General features: G+C 35.7%; 1 protein-coding gene across 4 annotated transcripts in view; it reads left to right on the forward strand.

Moving 5' to 3' along the window:
* The window catches only part of MTHFD2L (methylenetetrahydrofolate dehydrogenase (NADP+ dependent) 2 like), a 137,928-nt gene that overhangs the window by 14,854 nt on the left and 102,444 nt on the right, over positions 1-20,630 (forward strand). For 3 of the 4 annotated variants that reach the window (XM_079920940.1, XM_079920942.1, XM_079920943.1), the window contains exons 2-3: positions 2,567-2,751; positions 3,374-3,496. In XM_079920940.1, coding sequence (XP_079777066.1) covers positions 2,567-2,751; positions 3,374-3,496 — 308 coding nt within the window. Of the gene's footprint in view, positions 1-1,259; positions 1,680-2,566; positions 2,752-3,373; positions 3,497-20,630 lie in introns of those variants that run through there. The other variant, XM_079920941.1, reaches the window with a different exon arrangement.

The following is a 20,630-nucleotide window of genomic DNA, read 5'->3' on the forward strand; positions in this document are numbered from 1 at the left end:
CTCAATAAGGAAATGACCTATTAAACAAAGGGCAAAAAATTAAATTACACAATTCACCAAAGAAGATAGGCATATGAAAAAAATATGCACATGAAAAAAAAATGCTCAACATCATCATTCATTAGGGGAATGCAAATTAAAAGCACAGATACTATCATATATCCACTAGAATATCTAAAATTTAAAAGACCGACCATATCAAGGGATAGCAAGTATGTGCAACAACTGGAACTCACATATACTTCTTGCAGAAATGTAGAATGGTACAACCAGTTTGGAAAGCGGATTGACAGTTTCTTACACATTTAAACATATACCATATGATCCAGCCATTCTAGTCCTAGATATTTGCTCGAGACATGAAAGTATATGTGCATACAGTGACTTGTACATGAATGATTGTAGCAGCTTTATTTGTCATGACTAAAAACTGGAAACAACACACGTATATCCATCAACAATTAAATGGATATACACAGTTTGATATATCCTTACAATGGAAAACTCAGCAATAAAAGGAGATGCACTATTGATACATACAACAGCATGAATGAATTTTAATTATGCTAAGTGAAAGTAGCTAGATGAGAAGGAGCATGTAGTGCGTGATTCCATTTTTATAAAACTCGTGATGATACCAACTGATATATAGTGACAGAAAGCAGACCAGTGTTGTCTGGAGGCATGGCAGGGACAGATAGAATGGTGAGATTACAAAGGGTTACCAGGAAACTTCTGAGGGGGATGGATATTTTCATTTTCTTGATTGTGGTGATGGTTTCTCAGATATACACATATACTAAAACGTCAAACTTTTCGCTTTGAATATATGCAGTTTATTGTATATCAATTATACTGTAATAAAACTATTACAAAATTAAGACAGTGGAGCAAGATTGATACACTGCATTTACCATGACCTTCCGTGTCTTGAAAGTGGAAAGTAGACAAAATTAGAATCAAAAGTAGAGTTTACTTATAATTGTATTATCTAACCAGTGTGTATTTGCTCAGTTAATTGTTTACCCATGGTTATGATTATTATTGAAATATACTTTTGTGTTGAACTGAAGAAGTGGTTTTCAAACACGATCATGCGCAAGAATACCTGTGGGGACCCGTTAGATGTGCAGATTCCCAGGCTCTCTCCCCTCTCCCAGGGATTCCAAATCATGGGTGTGGTCTTGGGGTCTAGGAATATGCAAGTTCAGTAAGGTTCCCAGGCAGTTTTGACATATGTATCCATAGACCATATTTCAGAATCACTTCTTAGCAGAATATTGTTTACATCAAAATTGTTTGAATCTGGATGAACTCTGTGGACCACTGGTGCCAGGTTGATATGGAATATTCTTGATCTGGTCTATGTATGTGTACATCAACCTATTAGAGAGGGGGTTGACTTATTTGGAAGGGGCAGCAAGTTTGCATTTTGTTTGTGCTGGCTGATATTCATGATGACGGCTCTCACTAGAACATAGAAAATGTACAGGTGCTTGAAAAAATTAAGTTGCTGTAAGGTTTTTCTTTGCTCCTTTTCTTCTCCTTCACAATATTCATTGACCTGCTTTTGATATTTTGTGTAATATTCATGTGCTATAGATCATGCGTTCACCAGGCCTTTCAATAGTGAAAGGACAGGGGCCCCAGGAAGAAGGAGCCATCTTTTACTTTATCAGGTACCTTTAAAAACTAAACATGCAGTAGGAGCAATATTAATTCACCACTTTTAAGTTTGAGATCATGGAGAGCAGGAAAACCTTCCCATAAGGCATTTTTTGTGCCTTTCCAGAGAGAGATTTATGTCATCTATCAAAGTATAGTACTTCTTACCTACTTAAGCACTTAAAAACTGCCAGGAAGTAATGTTTTGTGCAGTTTTTCTATTAGAAATGATGCCATGGTGTGGGTGTTTGGGTAGGGGGGCAACTGAGCCTTACTTACTGGCCTGGTCCCCACAGTAATCAATGACAAGCATGGCAAGACTGGCAGCTGTCATCACAGTTGTCCTTGTCCTGGAGCTGAGGGATAAAATTTTTCCTTTAGTAAGTGAGAAGAGTTGTGTAGTACGGAGCTCATGACTTCAGGGTCTTGTACAGGATATTCTATTAAGAGTGAACTGACTTTGCCTTTGGGTCAAAAGGCTATGGGGCCACGTATATACACCATGGCCTGGAGCTTTGAAGATGGGTGCTAGTTTTAACTAGACTGTGCTGATCTGTCTCTTCTGAAAAAAATAGCAGAGCTTTTAATACAGCCAATATTATAGAGCCAATATTCTAGAACTTTAGTATGTGGTTTGATAATTGAAATATATATATGTAAAAGTTATGTATACTATAGATTGTAATGCAGAACTAAAAAGCAGAGTTGGACTCCTTTAAAAAATTATAAATATATTTTTGAACCTGAAGAATGAGTGTCAAATATACCTGAAAGAAATCAAATTTTGGTTGCTCACTTGGGGAATCATAAGTGTTTTGTTCACTCTTGTACTTTAAATTTATGTGGTTGAATATTCCTTATTGCCTTTTTAGTACTACCTTTATTCCTTTGTTTTCCACAGACATGATGCAATTATTATCTCAGGAACTGAAATGGCCAAACAAATCCAGAAAGAAATACAGCGAGGTGTGGAATCTTGGATTTCTCTTGGGAATGGAAGACCTCACCTCAGTATCATTTTAGTGGGTGATAACCCAGCAAGCCACACATACGTCAGGAAGAAGATCAAAGCTGCTGCTGCCGTAGGTGGGGACGTGTGTTAGTTGTACTTGTTACTAGATAACGTTTTCTGGTTTTACTTCAAAGTGTGATAATTATGAATGATAATTGTCAACTAAGTGCTATTTGAATGACATGTATTATTATTATTATTTATTATAGATTATTTAGTTACCGAAGTTTATATTCATTTCTTACTCTTTTTCTTCAAATTTCTTATTGAATCAATCAGTGTGATTTCAGATCTTATGGTGAGATGTGAGAGCAACATGTTACATTTAAAGGGCCTGTTTTTTTGCTTTAATCACATGATAAACCTGGCTAGTTCACTCTGCTGAACTTGGCCTAATAGTGGTGGTGGTGGCATTGGTATTCTTACTCTCTTCAAATCCACTAACAGTAGCTTATCACAGATGAGCGTGATTTGCTAAATGGGTTACTGGGCCAAAGAATGCATGTGAATCACGAGAAAGCATCTGTACCATTTGAAAATTCCCTCCTGATGGTGCTTAGAACATCATTTTTGTAGAAGGGCCTTTTCTTCCAGTGGGATAGGAGCAGAGGGAACCAATCACACATTGTGTAAGACACCATCAATGAAAAAACACATCTTTGTTAAAGTGACTTTCTGTACTTGTTTTTCTTCCAGGTATCTGTAGTGAGATCATTCTAAAACCTAAGGATGTTTCTCAGGAAGAACTTTTGGATATAACCAATCAATTGAACATGGACCCAAGAGTCAGTGGTATATTAGTTCAGTTGCCACTGCCAGGTACATAATGCTCTTCTATATGCCTGGTTTGGTTAGGAGCAAGGACATCTTTTCAACATTACATCATGACACTGCAAATAATTTATAAAATATGTTCAGAAGGGGACTAACTATTATATTAGCATGCAGTAGGTGGCAATTTCTGAATGATGTTTACAATGACTGAAAACTGTGAAAGAAAAATTTAGGCTTTGGCAATACATCCAGTTCTTGTTTTGCACAATAGTGCAAAACCATGAAAATGGCTAAGTTGAAACTGGACAAAGCAAATCAATAAGAGAATAACAATTGTTCTGTGACCTTTAAAATGTTTTCTCAAAACACTAAAAACTCTCTTACTGTGGTTTATAAATATATAAGGAAATGAAAAATAGTAAAATTAATATTTATTCAGTACACTGTAATTTAAAACATTAGAAACATTGAGAATTAAAGTATTACTTCATTGCCAAAATCTTGTCAAGAGGAGTTTGAACAGTTACTTGCCTTCTTCTCATCATACGACTTATTATATGGAGCAGGCATCTTTTCTATGCCTTGGTGAATTGAACTGTCAAATTCTTTTTAAGTTTGGATCAACTTCCATCTTGTCCTTTGTCCTTTCAAAGTCATGAGATATCTCTGAGAGTTTCTTTAATGTGAAGTTTTGTTCTGGTGTCACTTCCTCTGGGGCGTTGTCATCCTTTTTGTCACAGTCACATTCCTCATTTATTTTGATCAGTTTGCCTTCACTAAGTTCTTATGGCTGCATAGCTACATTGCTCCAAAGGGCACGGTGTCAACATTCCTGGGTCATCCCCTATTTCTCGTACAACCCATTTACATTCAGTTAGAATCCTGTTGAAGTGACTTCATCTTGTTTTTTACATTCATGGCTCTTACCTTCTTGCTGGCCTAGGTCTCTTCTATCCTTGCTTTGCTGTCATCATCTTCAGATCTTCTATTCACATCCAATTTCATTTCCAGCATCATCACGTTTTATTTCTTTGTTGCACTTTCATCTTTATGGGCTAATAGCCTCTTTTTTTTTTTTTTTTTGCGGTACATGGGCCTCTCACTGTTGTGGCCTCTTCCGTTGCGGAGCACAGGCTCCGGACGCACAGGCTCAGCGGCCATGGCCCACGGGGCCAGCCACTCCGCGGCATGTGGGATCTTCCCGGACCGGGGCACGAACCCGCGTCCCCTGTATCGGCAGGCGGACTCTCAACCACTGCGCCACCAGGGAAGCCCTAATAGCCTCTTTTGATTACTCACTTTTGTGAAATGTCAAGTGAGTTTATCACTGGAACACAAGGAAGCAACATGATTTGCTGTCTGCGTTTGAACTGAATAACAGATGTGCAGTGACCAAGCACTGACAGACTTTGAAAGAAGTGACATGTTAGTCACTGATCATGATGCTCATCTGTTATTTACATAGTGATTTTTGGACCAAAGAGCTAGCAGCTCTTATATAATTAGTCACAGTTAATATGCCATGATAACTGAAATTTGAACTGTGTTGTTGGAAGGCTGCTGTTATTTGACTGAATTGTGGCTCTGAAATTTGTACATATTTCAATGAGCAAGGCAAGGACTGCCTGAATATTATAGATTACAGTAGTTTTGTGCAGTTTTGAGTTCTTCTGTAAGTTCTGACTTGCAGAAAGTAAAGCTGTATGATGCTATCACCTGGGATCTTTGTATGGTATTAATTTTTAATTTATCCAATGATATAACTTAATATCTTAGTATATGTTATAACATTTATGCTGTTTAAATTACACCCAAAATTCACATTTCTAATTCTTTTCTTCCAATATGGCTGCATTTAAAAAAAAATCAGAATGTTGGAAAGGATGTTAGAAGTTATCAAGGTTCCCCTCAAAATGCTTCTGACAGATAATACTATAGATTCATCATGTTAAAATTAGCATAGTGATTTATCCCTTACTTTTATAACTACAAAACGAATTCAACACATATAGCATACTCATTTGATATCATAGGAAATTAAGGTCTAGAAAATATCAGGGGTATATTAACATCACAAATCTGTTTTTTTTGTTTGTTTGTTTTTTTGCCGTACGCGGGCCTCTCACTGTTGTGGCCTCTCCCGTTGCGGAGCACAGGCTCCGGATGCGCAGGCTCAGCGGCCATGGCCCACGGGGCCAGCCACTCTGCGGCATGTGGGATCTTCCCAGACCGGGGCACGAACCCGTGTCCCCTGCATCGGCAGGCGGACTCTCAACCACTGCGCCACCAGGGAAGCTCTGTCCAAAAATTTTGACATTGGGTTTAAACCCAGTTGTTTGGCTCATGCAAAGCAAGAATCTTTTTTTTTTTTTTTTTGTACTGTGTTTGCCAAGCAATCTTCTTGTGGTGTGCAGTTTTTAAATTTCCCCCGCTTATATTTGTATTACATTCAAATCATTATAGAAAACATATCACATTTCCAAATATCTAGTTTGTCTTCAAAAATTAAATTCATGTCTGTAGAAATTTTACCCCTTAATGGGCAATATTCCTTTTTGTTAAATTTATTAGCAGTTTGCCACTAGATGGCACTAGTGATCTGTCTGTACTAAAATAAATTGAGTCCTGTGTTCATTTTAGAAGGTGAGAAGCCTAGAGCCAAAGGAATGATAACAAATATTTGGATGCTTTGAGAGAGGGCAATTTTCTATCTAGCTGAAAAGAAAAGCCAATAATATACAAAATAACAGTGACTAAAATGTGTTACGTTAAGCATGTATTATGTCTTAGGCACTTCACATTAGTTGATTGGTTGGATCCTCACAATAACCCAATGGTGGTGGAGCTATTATTATATACTGATGGTGATGGTGGATTTAAGGTACAGAGTGGATGGATGGTGGATTTAAGGTACAGAGAGGTTAGGTAACTTCCTCTAAGATCACAGAGCTGGTAATTGAGCTGGGATGTGAGTCCAGGCAGACTGGTCCCTCATGCCATTACCGTTATGTTACCACCCCCACCAGCATGCCGTGTTAGCTAGTGGGTAATGTGTGCTTACTAGGTGACAGGTATTCTTTTATATGGATGGTTTTATTTAGTCCTCAAAACAGCCTTATGAGTAAGAATTACCTTCTTCATTTTACAGGTCAGGAGACTCTATTTTCCTTAACCTACATTATACTGGGTCATATAGTTTGTTGGTTACTAGAAAAAGTTGGATAAAGTAGGAAATCATAAAACAATGCGTTTTACCTTAAACATTGTATTATGACATAAAGTATTTATATATTAATTCATCAATCTTTTGATGTAGGTTGTTGGGGAGGAAAGTTTCCTCTTCCCTTCTAGGTTCTTCTGGCTGGTGACCTGAGATAGATTCACAGGAGAAAAACAAACAAAAGTTTAATAACATGTGTACTTGGGAGAGACCCAGGAAAACTGAGTGACTCGCCAAAATGGCTGAAGCTTTCACCTTAAATACGATCTTCAGCTAAAGACAAAAGATTCAGCTAAAGACAAAAGAAGATGTTGGGCGTAGTGGTTTGGGACTTCAAAGGGGAGGAAAGCAATTCACCTGGAGATGCAAAAGCAGATGTTTGCTGGGCCATGCAGGGGCATCGGGACACAGAGTGGGCTTTGATGTCTAGGCGCTGCTGGGTTTCCCCCAACACAACTAGTCCATTTTCTTTGCAGATATTTCTGGAGATACCTCTATTCTAGGAATAGGTCCTTTATCTAAATTCTTCAGGCAGCTAATGGGGAGGTAAAAACACAGACTTACTGAGTCTTCTGTTTCTTAAAAATAATCAGCCTAAAATAATCTTCATGCCAAAGAGAAATTTTGGGGTGGCAAATTGTGCTTCCCTACAAGATCCAAGTCTCTATGGAACCTACTGTTTGGAATTTTGTGTTATCTTCTGGCATTAATAATACCTATGAATCACTGCCTATAATTTTCAGTTTGAGATAAAACTAAGTGAAAATTCATCTATCTATGTATATTTTTTAATTTATTTTTATTTATTTTTGGCTGCATTGGGTCTTCACTGCTGAGCGCAGGCTTTCTCTAATTGCAGCGAGCGGGGGCTACTCTTTGTTGCAGTGTGCAGACTTCTCATTGCAGTGGCTTCTCTTGTTGCGGAGCAAGGGCTCTAGGCGCGTGGGCTTCAGTAGTTGCGGCTCACGGGCGTAGTTGCTCCGCGGCATGTGGGATCTTCCCGGACCAGGGCTTGAACCCGTGTCCCCTGCATTGGCAGGCGGATTCTTAACCACTGCACCACCAAGGAAGCCCCCCATCTATATTTTTAAAGTGTTTCCCAGTGTTCATGGTTGTCTTGTCCTTATCTAAGTCATTACTAATTCTTTTTAATTCTCGAGTCTTTTGAGAACATTCAACTTAGTCTTCATAGACATAACAACTGTTTGTTTGTACTGTTTTAATTAAATCACATAATTTACTGTGAAAGAACTGGCAAAAACAGGTTGAGAAATACACACACTTGTCTCTTGATTATCATGAAACTCTACTGGTAGGTGCAGGAGTAGTTTATTGATTACATTCTGATATTCTTTCAGCAAGCCCTGGGCATCAAACTGCATGCTTTAAGAAGACGTGGAAATCATTAGTCCTTTTGATAGGTTGTGTTGGGGAAGGGCAAATTTCCCCTCTGTCTCTCTTGAGTTCTGTGGCTGGACTACTACACAAGACAGATTAACAGGAGAAAAAGAAACAAACTTTAACTTATGCACATGGAGGTCCCACAGTCATGGGACCTAGGAAGTGGCCAAAGCAGGAAGCTTTTATACTTTTTAGACAAACAAACAATAAATTTGTGAGGAATTCACAGGACAAAGAAAATTAGGCTTTGGGTGCTTAATTAGTGAAGAATCTAAGCAGAGTTTGAGTTTGGGATGGTAAACTAAAGGAGTAACAAGTTTTGTTTATATAAGTTTCTCGCCCCAAATTCCCTATCTCTGGAAATCAGGGTGTTCTACCTTCAGATGCAAGGAGTGCACCTTTCATGAGAGATTTATTTCCTACTTTCAAGGAGACAGAGAGGAGGGTCAGAATGTCCCTCTTACAATGGCTCTTTCTTAAGTAACCAATTCAAAATAATTAGTATGCCATTGAAGCGTATTTTGGCATGGCCTGCCCTGAGCCCCAACAGTTGGCTATGTGCAAGTGGAGTGAAGTAGCCTCTCTCTGGTACATGTCTTATAAGATTGTTCTAATGAAACAATGAGCAAATGAACAAATGAAATGATTCTAGTCAATTACATCTCCAATTTTCCATCATTTTGTTAATAATCTGGATTCCAAGTTATTTCATGATTCGAAGTCGGAAATTATTTTTCACAATTAGGGCACTATGTTGAGCAAAAGAAATTCCAAATTAGAATTATAATTCTGGTGTTGGAATACAAGCTTGCATAAGGATTAAACAGAATGTGCAAGCAGTTTTCATGCATCTCATTTGGGTAAGAAACCAAAGAAATGAGAGAGAATTCTGTCCTATTTGAAGGTAATGAATCTATCACAGGCTTAAGCCCATGCTTTTGTTCAGGAGCTGTGTGACTTTGGTCTGGATTGAAAGTACTCAGGATAAAATTGTGTGTCCACAGTCACATGGTCTGACTGTTTGTCCTGTAACTGGTCCTACATCTAGGGAGAGATGAAACAATCATATGTGGATGCTTCCCTACTCCTTTCCTAACTGTGCATAGATTCTATCAGTATCAATAAGTGATCGTTTTGTCAAGGCCAGAATGATGTCTGCTATTTGTGTTGTATATATTTTTCTCCTAATTACGTATTATTTGCTCTTAGCTTTTATTGAGTTACATCTATTAAACTTACATTAAATATCATTTGTAGAGTATGTCAACTGAAGAAAAATGCACACTCTAAAAGTTGAGAGTTAAGTTTTATTTGGGGACATTACTGAGGACTGTAGCCTGGGAGACAGCCTCTCAGGTAGCTCTGAGAAACTACTCCAAAGAAGTAAGGAAGGAGCTAGGATATCTAGGAGTTTTTTCTGAAAAAAAAAAAAAGGTAGTTGAACATCAGAAGATTACTACTAATCACAAAAAACAGACATCTCAAGTTAATGATTTTAGTGATTTTCTATGTATGGGAAGATGCAAGAGTCTGGGCTCATTGAAATTATTCCTTAGATATGCATCTTAACTATCTAGGGTCAGTATCCAGAACACAGAATGTTTCCTGGTTTTCTCCATCCTGAATTACCCTCAGGGTACACTGTTAGGCAGGGGCTGGGGTGACTACAGTGGTTGATAGCTTGATGGTGGGCAACATTTGTTGTTGACTGGAATGGCAGGCAACATTCCCTTTCCACAAGTATGTGTCAGTTTGTAGTGTTAAAAATAAGGTGGAATAATGGTCTTTAAAACTTGGGAACCAGTGACATTCTTTTTGGACTAAAGCAATGAAAGGGAAATGATAATGTCCACAAGCTTGAAGCACACTGGAAATTTGCTATAAATGTTCGTTGTCGGGTGGTACTTGGTACAGGGTGAATTTGGTTTAAAAGGGTTTAAATTATATGAATTATATGAAAGCATTCAGATGTAAGTCTAGGAAACAGCAATCACTCAATTAAATTTTAATGTGGTGTTTTACAACTGCTCCATGATAACTATTACTAGTATTAGTAATGGCGATTTTTATCATGTATTATTGCCAGACATTGTTATAAAGTGCTTTATATACAAGAAATCATTTAACACTCAGAACAACCCTTAACAGTAGGTACATTTTTTTTTTGATCTGTGGTTTATAGTTAAGGAAACTGAACTGAGAAACTTGTGTAAGGTCACAACAAGTGAGTAGCAGAGAAAAACCAGGAGACCCAATTATAGTATTCTTTCAGTCATAATCACAGTCCCACAACTGAGACTGCAAGTCAAGCACCAAGAGAGGTGCTTAATCACCTTTTTGTATTTTCTTGCTTTCTAAGAAATCGACCTCTCGTCTGTTTCTGGGAACAAAATTATTAGGTAGAATGGGAAAACTTATTCTATCTTATCTATCTTTTTCTAAAATAGTTTTTCAAATATTTCCCTTCATTTATCTAGTTTGAAGCCTTTGAGGATTAACATCTTCCAATTTATGTAAGAGGATTGAACAGAGAAATCAGAATGAAATATAGGATTAAAGGATTAAATATGGAGAGGGCGAGTAAGAAAAGTGAGAATTCACGGTGTAGATATAACAAAGACAAAATTTTCTACAATTTATTAGGCATAAAAATGTGGGTATTGACCTAATTAGTGCATGTAGATATGTATATTTGTCTAAAACTTGATTCTTCATTTGAAGAAAAAAGGTCTTGCTATAATTGCTCTTCTTGAGAGCTTATGGAATTTATGTATGCAGAATACTTTTTACTCTGTTTTTAATGTTCTTGACCAGAATGGGAAATTTTCATCACTCTGGACTCCTCAGTTTTTGTAGAGCTTCTTTTCTGTTTATTTCTAAATAATTTCTAAATTAGACTTGACCTTTGTTATAGCTCTCCCCCTTTCTTTATGGAGAAAAATGATTCCACATAGAGTATTTCATTGCTTTTTAGTAATATGTTTCTTCCACTAGACTATGAGTTACATCAAAGCAGGGGGAATTGGAGTCAACATTTTTATTCCACCTTGCATCATGGTAGACTCTTAGTGAATGTTATTGCTGGAATGAATGAACCCTATAGTTTCACAGCTATTGCTTTGTGTGTATGTGTGTCATTGAAGGTTCATCCTTCTACCTATTCTTCTACATCTAAGAGAGTAGTGTGTAAGTTCTGTCACTGATCAGGATTTGGTGAGGATCTTATACCCCCATACCCTTGAAGGCTTCCTAAGTGATAGTATTTACTATACAAAGGACATGCTAGGATAATGTACATTTTATTACTTGAATAGGACTTTAGCCTCTGACCTCTTAACTACATTGATTATCTTTCAAACATACTGGGACTGACTTCTTTCCAACTTTTAGGCCTTAGCTTAAATGCCACTGGCTCAGAGAGCCTTTCCCAGCCCATACCTTCTAAAATTACTTTAATCCTGTCAATTCCTATGTTAGATCTGCTTTTTTCTATGGCAGACAAACAAAGTACTCCAAATATCCACATATTCCCTTACATTTCCCAACTTCTCCTAGGTTGGGGCCATGTCACTTCTGGTTACTGGACTGTGAGGGAAAGTGACTTTTTTGAGCCACTTCTGGACTGAGATGGTTAAAAGCTATGTGGCCCCCATCCCCTCTCCCCCTTTTGTTGCAGTTATCCTGAAAGCTGCGTGTTATAGATGATTGCCAGTTATGAGAAGAAAGGAAGTGGGATTCTTAACAGAGGCTTACGTGAGTAAGAAATAAGTATCCTTTCATAAATGATTGGGATTTCAGATTAAAACACACACACACACACACAAACACAAATGTGATGAAAACTATAAACACACAGATCTAAGAAGCTCAACGAACTCCAAGCCCATAAAATATGAAAAAACTATACCTAAAACACAAAAATCAAATTGTTCAAATGCAGTGTGATAGAAAAAAGTTTTCAAGCAACAAGAGGGGGGAAAATGTCACATTATATACAGAGAAACAAAAGGAAGGAAATAGAATTCTTGTCAAAAACAATGTAAACAAGAAGACAGTGGAACACCTTGATTTTTAAAGTACTGAAAGAAAAAAAAACTATTGATCATGAATTCTATACTTAGTGAAAAGATCTTTAAAAACCAAAGGCAAAAAAGCATTTTTTAGACATTTAGGAAGAGTAGAATCCAGACAGAGCTGAAAACAATCAACAGCACACCCACACTATAAAAAATGGAAGTCCTTCAGGCCGAAAGAAATGATACCAAATGAAAATATGTATCTAGCCAAAGGAATGAAGAACAATGGAAATGGTAGCTACATGAGTAAGTATATCTGACATTTTTTTATTAGTCATATAATTTTAGAATATAATTGGTACTTATCCCCAAATAAAAAACAATTTAATGTGTGGTTTGCAACATGTACAACAATAGCACAAAAGTCAGAAAGGAAGAAATGATAGGACATCATTGTTAGATTCTTATGCTGTATGTGAAGGGATATATCGCTTGAGGGTAGACTGAAGTAAGTTAAAGCTGCGTACTATAAAATCACAAGCAACTGCTAAAAAAACCCCACACAGCAAAGAGTTATAGATAATAAGCCATTAAAAGAGATAACATCCAATAATTAAAAATGTTCAAATTATTCTAAAGGAAGAAAGAAAATGGGGGAATGATAGATTTAATCACATAAATGTAACGTTGTATATAATCCAATTAGATGTCAGAGGTTGTCAGATTGAATAAAAAACAAGACCCAACTATATGGTGCCTACAGAAAATAAATTTTAAGTATCAGGATCCAGAGAGGTTAAAAGAAAAAGGATGTAAAAGACACACTATATTAACATAAATCAAAAGAAAGCTGGAGTGGTTATGTTAATAGCAGGCAAAGTATATTTCAGAGCAATGGATACTACCAGGAATAAAGAAGGTCATTCCACAGCAATAAAGGAGTCAGTTTATCAAACAGAAATAGCAACCTCAATTGTTTATATACCTAAGAAGAAAGCATTAACAAAAACTAATAGAATTGTAAGGAAAATAGACAAATCCAAAATTATAATAATAGATTTTAGTACCTCTTTCTCAATAACTGAGAGAACAAGTGGAGAGAAAATCAGTAAGAACAAAGATTTGAAGTAGAATATCATCCAATTTGATCTAATCGACATTTACAGAACACTCTCCCTACAAACAACAGAATACACATTTTTTTTCAAGTTCACATAGAACATTTACCAAGAGATAACATATTCTAGGCTATAAAACAAATCTCAAATATAGAAGGATTTACATTACCTAAAGCATTTTCCCTCACCACAATGGAGTTAGATTAAAAATCACTAGCAGAAAAATATCTGGAAAATTCCCAAATATTTGGAAACTAAAGAACATCTAAATAACCCATGTGTCAAGTAAGAAAATAAAAGGGAAGTTAGAAATCACTTTTAACTTTTCAATGAAAATACAACATACCAAAATTTATGGTATGCCACTAAAAATTACTTAGGAGGAAATATATAGCACTAAACACCTATCTTAGAAAAGAAGAAAGGTCCCACATCAGTAACCTCAGCTCCCACCTTAAGATACTAGAAAAAGAAGAGCAAGTTAAAGACAAAGTAAGGACAAGAAAGGAAATAATAAAGATCAGGGCAGAAATTAATGAAATAGAAAACAAAAAAATAATGAAGAAAATAATGAAATGAAAGCTAGACTATCGGGAAAATGGAAGATACAAATTACCAATATCAGGAATGAGAAAAATAACATCACTATAGATTTTACAGATATCTGTATAGATTATACAGATATAGTGATAATAACATCACTATAGATTTTACAGATATAGATTTTACAGATATTATAAAAATAACATCACTATAGATTTTACAGATACAAATTACCAATATCAGGAATGAGAAAAATAACATCACTATAGATTTTACAGATATTTTACAGATATTACAGATATTACAGGATAAAAGGGAATATGTCAGACAACTTTATGCCAGTTAATTTGGCAAATTAGAGGAAATGGACTACTTTCTTGAAAGATACACACTGCCAAAGTGCACTCAAAAAGAAATAGGGGGCTTCCCTCGTGGTGCAGTGGTTGGGAGTCTGCCTGCTGATGCAGGGGACACAGGTTCGTGCCCCAGTCTGGGAAGATCCCACATGCCGTGGAGCAGCTAGGCCCGTGAGCCATGGCTGCTGAGCCTATGCATCCGGAGCCTGTGTTCCACTACGGGAGAAGCCACAACAGTGAGAGGCCTGTGTACCACAAAAAAAAAAAAAAAAAAAAAAAAAAAAAAAAGAAAGAAAAGAAATAGATAACCTGAATAACTCTTATTAAAAAATTGACTTTGTAGTGAAAATCTATTCCACAAACAAAGCTCCATGTTCAGATGGCTTTACTAGTGAAGTCTACCAAATATTTAAAGAAAAAATAATATTAAAGAGGAGGAAATACTTCCTAAGTCATTATATGAGACCACCATTACTCTGATACCAAAAAACAGGCAAAGACATTACAAGAAAGGAAAACCACAGAACAGAACCTTTCATGAACATAAATTAAAAAGGTATTAACAAAATTTAACGAATAAAATCCAACAATATATAAAAAGTATCATTCATCATGACCAAAATTCATCATGACTTTTATTACAGGAATGCAACATTGGTTTAACATTAGAAAATCAAACAATCAATCAAACAATTTCACCACATTAACAAACTAAAAATGGAAAATCATATGATTATCTCAATAAATAGATTAATTTTTTGGTAAAGTTCATTGATTCCTGATAAAAAGCTGTCATATAATAATAATAAAAGGGAACTTCCTCAAGCTGATAAGGGACACATATAAAAAATTCACAGATAACATCATAGTTCATTATGAAAGACAATATTTTCCTCTTATGATCAGGAAGAAATCAAGAATGTCCATTCTTATCATGTCTATTCTTGGAGATTTTAACCAACACAGAAGGCAAGGCAAGGAAAAGAAAATAAAAAGCAGATAACATGATTGTCTATGTAGAAAATCCAATGGAATCTAGAAAAATAAAAAGCTACTAATACTAATAAATGAGTTTAACAAGGTTGGAAGATACAAGATTAATATGCAAATATCAATCTCCATTCTATGTATTAGCATCAAATATCAGATACTAAGATGAAAAGAGACTTTTAAAATAGCATCAAAAATGTGAAATCATCGGGCATAAATTTGACAAAAGATGTGAGAACCTGTGCATTGAAAACTACAGAACATTCCTGAGAGAAATTAAAGAAGACCTAAATAAATCAATATATTATGTTCATGGGTTGGAAGACTAAATATTGTTAAGATGTCAGTTATCTTCAAATTAACTTGTAGATTCAAGGCAGTCCCAATTAAAATCCCAGCATACTTTTTTGTAGCAGTTGATAAACTGATTGTCAAATTCCTATAGAAATGCAAAGTACCTAGAATAATTAAAACAGCTTTGAAAATGAGTAATATTGTTGAAAGAGTAATACTTCCTAATTTTAAGACTAATCAAACGTCTCAAAATCAAAGGATACAAACTTTCAGTTATCAAATAAATGTCATGGCAATGTAATGCATAGCACAGTGACTAAGATTAATAATACTGTATGGCATATTTGAAAGTTCTTAAGAAAGTACATCTTAAAAGTCCTCATCATAAGAAAAAAAAATTGTGACTATATGTGTGAGGGATGTTAACTAGACTTATTGTGGTGATTATTTTGTAATATATGTAAATATTGAATCATTATGTTGTACATCTAAAACTAATATAATGTTATATGTCATTTATACCTCAATTAAAATTTGTTAAAAAGACTAATTATAAAGCTACAGTAATTAAGACAGAGTGGTATTGGAATCAGGATAGAGAAACATCAATGGGCAAAAATTGGAGGTCCACAAATAGATCCACACCTATATTAACAACTAATTTTTGACAAAGCTGGAAAGACAAATTAGTGCAGAAATGATGTGCTTTTCAATAATGGTGCTGGAACAATTGGATTGCATATGGATACGAAACAAGAACTTGATAAATTAGATTTCATCAAAATTTAAAACCACATGACACAGCAATCCCACTACTGGGCATATATGCTGAGAAAACGATAGCTCAAAAAGAGTCATGTACCACAATGTTCATTGCAGCACTATTTACAATAGCCAGGACATGGAAGCAACCTAAGCATCCATTGACAAATGAATGACTAAAGAAGATATGGCACATGTATACAATGGAATATTACTCAACCATAAGAAGAAATGAAATTGAGTTATTTGTAGTGAGGTGGATGGACCTAGAAACTATTATACAAAGTGAAGTAAGTCAGAAGGAGAAAAACAAATACTGTATCCTAACACACATATATGGAATCTAAAAAAAAAAAAAGGTTCTGAAGAACCTAGGGGCAGGACAGGAATAAAGACACAGAGGTGGAGAACGGTCTTGAGGACACGGGGAGGGGGAAGGGTAAGCTGGGAAGAAGTGAGAGAGTGGCATGGACATATGTACACTACCAAATGTAAAATAGCTAGTGGGAAGCAGCCGCATAGCACAGGGAGATCAGCTGGGTGCTTTGTGACCACCTAGAGGGGTGGGATAGGGAAGGTGGGAGGGAGACGCAAGAGGGAGGGGATATGGGGATATATGTATATATATAGCTGATTCACTTTGTTATAAAGCAGAAACTAACACACCATTGTAAAGGCATTATACTTCAATAAAGATGTTAAAAAAAATAAAATACAACTTCTGCTCTTCAAAAGATACTATTAAAAGAATGAGAAGATAAGGCAGACAAAATATTTGCAGAGCATATATTGATAACATATGTATATGTGGAATATATGAAGCACTCTCAAAAATCAAGATCAAGAAAATGAAAACAACCCAATTAAACAAAGCCCAACTCTAGCCAGAATAACATAAATCCTCTTGTCCTTAAAGCAAGAAAAAACTGAACGAACAAAATCAATACTTTTCTTGACCCATCAGAGAACTGAGGTTGCAGGGCAAACCACCATACCAAAATCTGGAGAGATAAGAAAATCCAGAAAGTTGCAACCAAGATCTATTTACCTGTACAGAAGCTACTGGAACCATAAACTGATGGAAACAACGTAATTGGGAATTTTGATGAATTTCTGGAAGTAAAGTGTGTACTAGCATAAGAATGAGAAACTCCTGGGGGCGCTAGTCTTGGATGTAGCTTTCAACAAAAAAATGACAAGACATGCCAAAAGGCAAAGAAAAACAGTCTGAAGAAACCAAAAAGCATCAGAAGCAGATTCATATCTGACACAGATTTTGGAGTTATTAGGAAATTTAAGATAACTATGATTAATATATTAAGGCCTCTGGTGGAAAAAGTAGACAATATGCAAGAACAGATGGGTAATGAAAGCAGAGAGATGGAAACTCTAAGAAAGATTCAAAAAAATGCTGAAATCAAAAGCACTTTAACAAAAATGGAAATTGCATTGATGGTCTCAATTGTAGACTGGACATGGCCAAGAAAAGAATCAGTAAGCTTGAGAATATATAAGTAGAAACTTCTCAAATTGAAATGCAGAGAGGAAAACAAAAAAGACAGAAGAAAACTTCCAAGAACTATAGGACATTTTCAAAAGGTATAACATACACACAGTTGGAATACCAGGAGAAGAGAGAACAGGGCAGAAGAGATATTTGAAGTAATAATGCCTAAAACTTTTCAAAATTAATAACAGACACCAAACCATAAAGAATACCAAACAGGATAAATACCAAAAATCATTAAAAGATTTGAACAGATACTTAACCAAAGAAGAAATACAAATGATAAATAAGGACATAAGTAGATACTCAACATCTGTAGTCATTAGAGAAACTTGAATGGAAACTATAATAAGATACTACTACACACCTATTAGAATGGCTGATATTAGAACTACAACTGACAATACCATATATTGGTGAGGATGTGTTGCCGGTAGGAATGCAAAGTGGTACACTTTGAAAAATAGTTTGTCAGTGTCCTAAAAATTTACATATATATATTTATTATATGGTCCATCCATTCCATGTCTATGTATTTACTTAAAGAAAAAAGATATATGTGTCAATATAAAGACTTGTATATGCATGTTCATAGAAGTATGATTTGCAATAGCCAAAAGCTATAAACAACTCAAATAGGCATCAACAGGTGAATAGATATTAACTGTGGTTTATCTATACAATGGACTATTACCCAGCAGTAAAAAAAGGAATGAAATATTGATGTGAACTCCAGCTTGGGTGAATATCAAGATAATTATGCTGAGTGAAATTATCCATACAAATAAGAGTACGTACTCTGTGGTTCTATTTATATAAAATTTTATGTAATACAAACCGATGTATAGCGACAGAAAGCAGATCAGTGGTTATTAGTCTGCTTGGGCTGCTATACCAAAATATCATAGACTGGCTGCCTTAAATAACAAAAATTTATTTTCTCACAGTTCTGGAGCCTGTCTGAGATCAGGGTGCCAGCATGGTCGGATTGGTGAGAGCTTTCTTCCTGGCTTTCAGACAGACAACCCCTTCTTTCTGTGTCTGCACATGGCAAAGAGAGCAAGCTCTCTGGTGTCTCTTCTTATAAGGGCACTAATCCCATCATGAGGGCCCCACCCTTATGACTTCATGTAAACCTAATTACATATCATTACATTAGGGGTTGGGGGATTCAACATATGAATTTTGGAGGGACACAATTCAGCCCATAGCAAGTGGTTACAAGTAGTTGGAGGTGAGGGGACAGGAAAGGGAGAGAGGAAGGGATGAGGAAAAGGGGCCTGTGGAAACTTTTCAGGGTGGTGTATATGTTCATTATGTTGATTGTGGTGATGGTTTCACAAGTATATACATATGTCAAAGCCTATCAAATTGTACACTTTAAATACGTGCAGTCTATTATATTCAAATATTCTTAAATAAAGCTGTTTTAAAAAATCTATTAGGAATACAAATAAATTCAATAAAACTATATAGAAAGGAATTCAAGGGAATGATAAGCACAGGATGCAGGATGAAGTTTACCTAAGGCTGGAGCAGGAAATGAGGTGGGTTCATGGGCGAAATATATGATTAAATATAGACTATTGTCAAGTCCATAACTTTTGTTTGGGGTGGTGGATTTGCATATATCTAGCTTATTATGAAAAATAACTAATTAATAATTTAAAATTCGATTGTGCTTGGACTAATATTGAGATTGTGTCACAATCCATTCAACCAATTTATGCATTTAGGGTTTATGCAGAGAAAAAGGTCCAGATTTTAAACAATATTTTATTCAAATCCTTTCTAACATGATTTTAGTGTTAACATAGATACAAAGGCATCCCCACAATATCATTTATCTACTTAAAAAAATTTTCTCATAGGTAACATTTCTATCAGAGAATTTATGTGGGGATGTGGGGGAACAAAATGGAAAATTCTCCTGCTGTGGTTTATGAAAACCACATGATGGCAGCATCAGGCAAGCAGTGATTTAAAAAAAAAAAAAAAGTTTAATGATTTATACTGAAAGCTGAGTAAATCATTTTGATATGATTTACCTATCAGTGGGATTGGTAGGTCCCTGTAGCCATATGTGTCTCTTCCTATTCATTTCCAGATGGAAACCATCCCAAGAGTTATTTTAGTCACTCAGATCTATATAATTACGTCTTTTTGAGCAGTTGCTATCATAAACATACTATATCATGTAACTTGAGATTATTTACTTTTCAAAGTATCTTCAAAATCTGGAATTTCTTGGATCAACAATAGTTACTTCTTTTCTTTTTCATATTTTTCTCTTTTCTTTATCATGATATCTTCATGTATTTTTGAGTGCGTTCAGCTTTGATAAAGAATTTACCAAAATCAAAAGGCCCTTTGAAACATCTGGGTATTTGTAGAAAGTCTTTCAAGAGAAGTATTTGTATTATTGCTCTCTGACGCTCTTTGTTCATTTACCAGTTCAAAAAATATTTACCTAGAATCCAATCTATTCCTATATATGTGTCTGTGATAGTCACTAGGGGAAAGGGGTAGTTAGAAAACAATTTGAGACTCACTGTCCTTGAGAAGTTTGCAAGCAAGTCCCTAAAACACAGCATCTCTTCTTTTCCCTTTTGTGTAAAAGAAGCTCATCAGAATAGACATGCTCACTTATCCAACTGTTTCCTCTGTGGAATAGACACTGCTTCAAGTTTAGTACAATGTATTTGACAGAAGTCACAGTATATAGTGTCTGGGAATCCAAGGGCTTAATAAACAGGGTGTCTTCAACACTACTTCTGAAAAATAAGGCAATTTTTGGATCTCCATGTACTCTTCATATGACTCAAGAAACTCTAAGGGCCAAAGGTAGCAACCTTCGCGTGATGTGTAGGTTCGCACTTCATTAACTTTTTTTAATAGCCTATGAAGTAAGCGTGCCTAGGGATGTCCTTGTAGTTTCGTGGCTATAGGAGAAAGAGGCTAAGGAAGGGTAA

The sequence above is a fragment of the Stenella coeruleoalba genome (genome assembly GCF_951394435.1).
Source record: "Stenella coeruleoalba genome assembly, chromosome: 4".
In the NCBI taxonomy this organism is placed as follows: domain Eukaryota; kingdom Metazoa; phylum Chordata; class Mammalia; order Artiodactyla; family Delphinidae; genus Stenella; species Stenella coeruleoalba.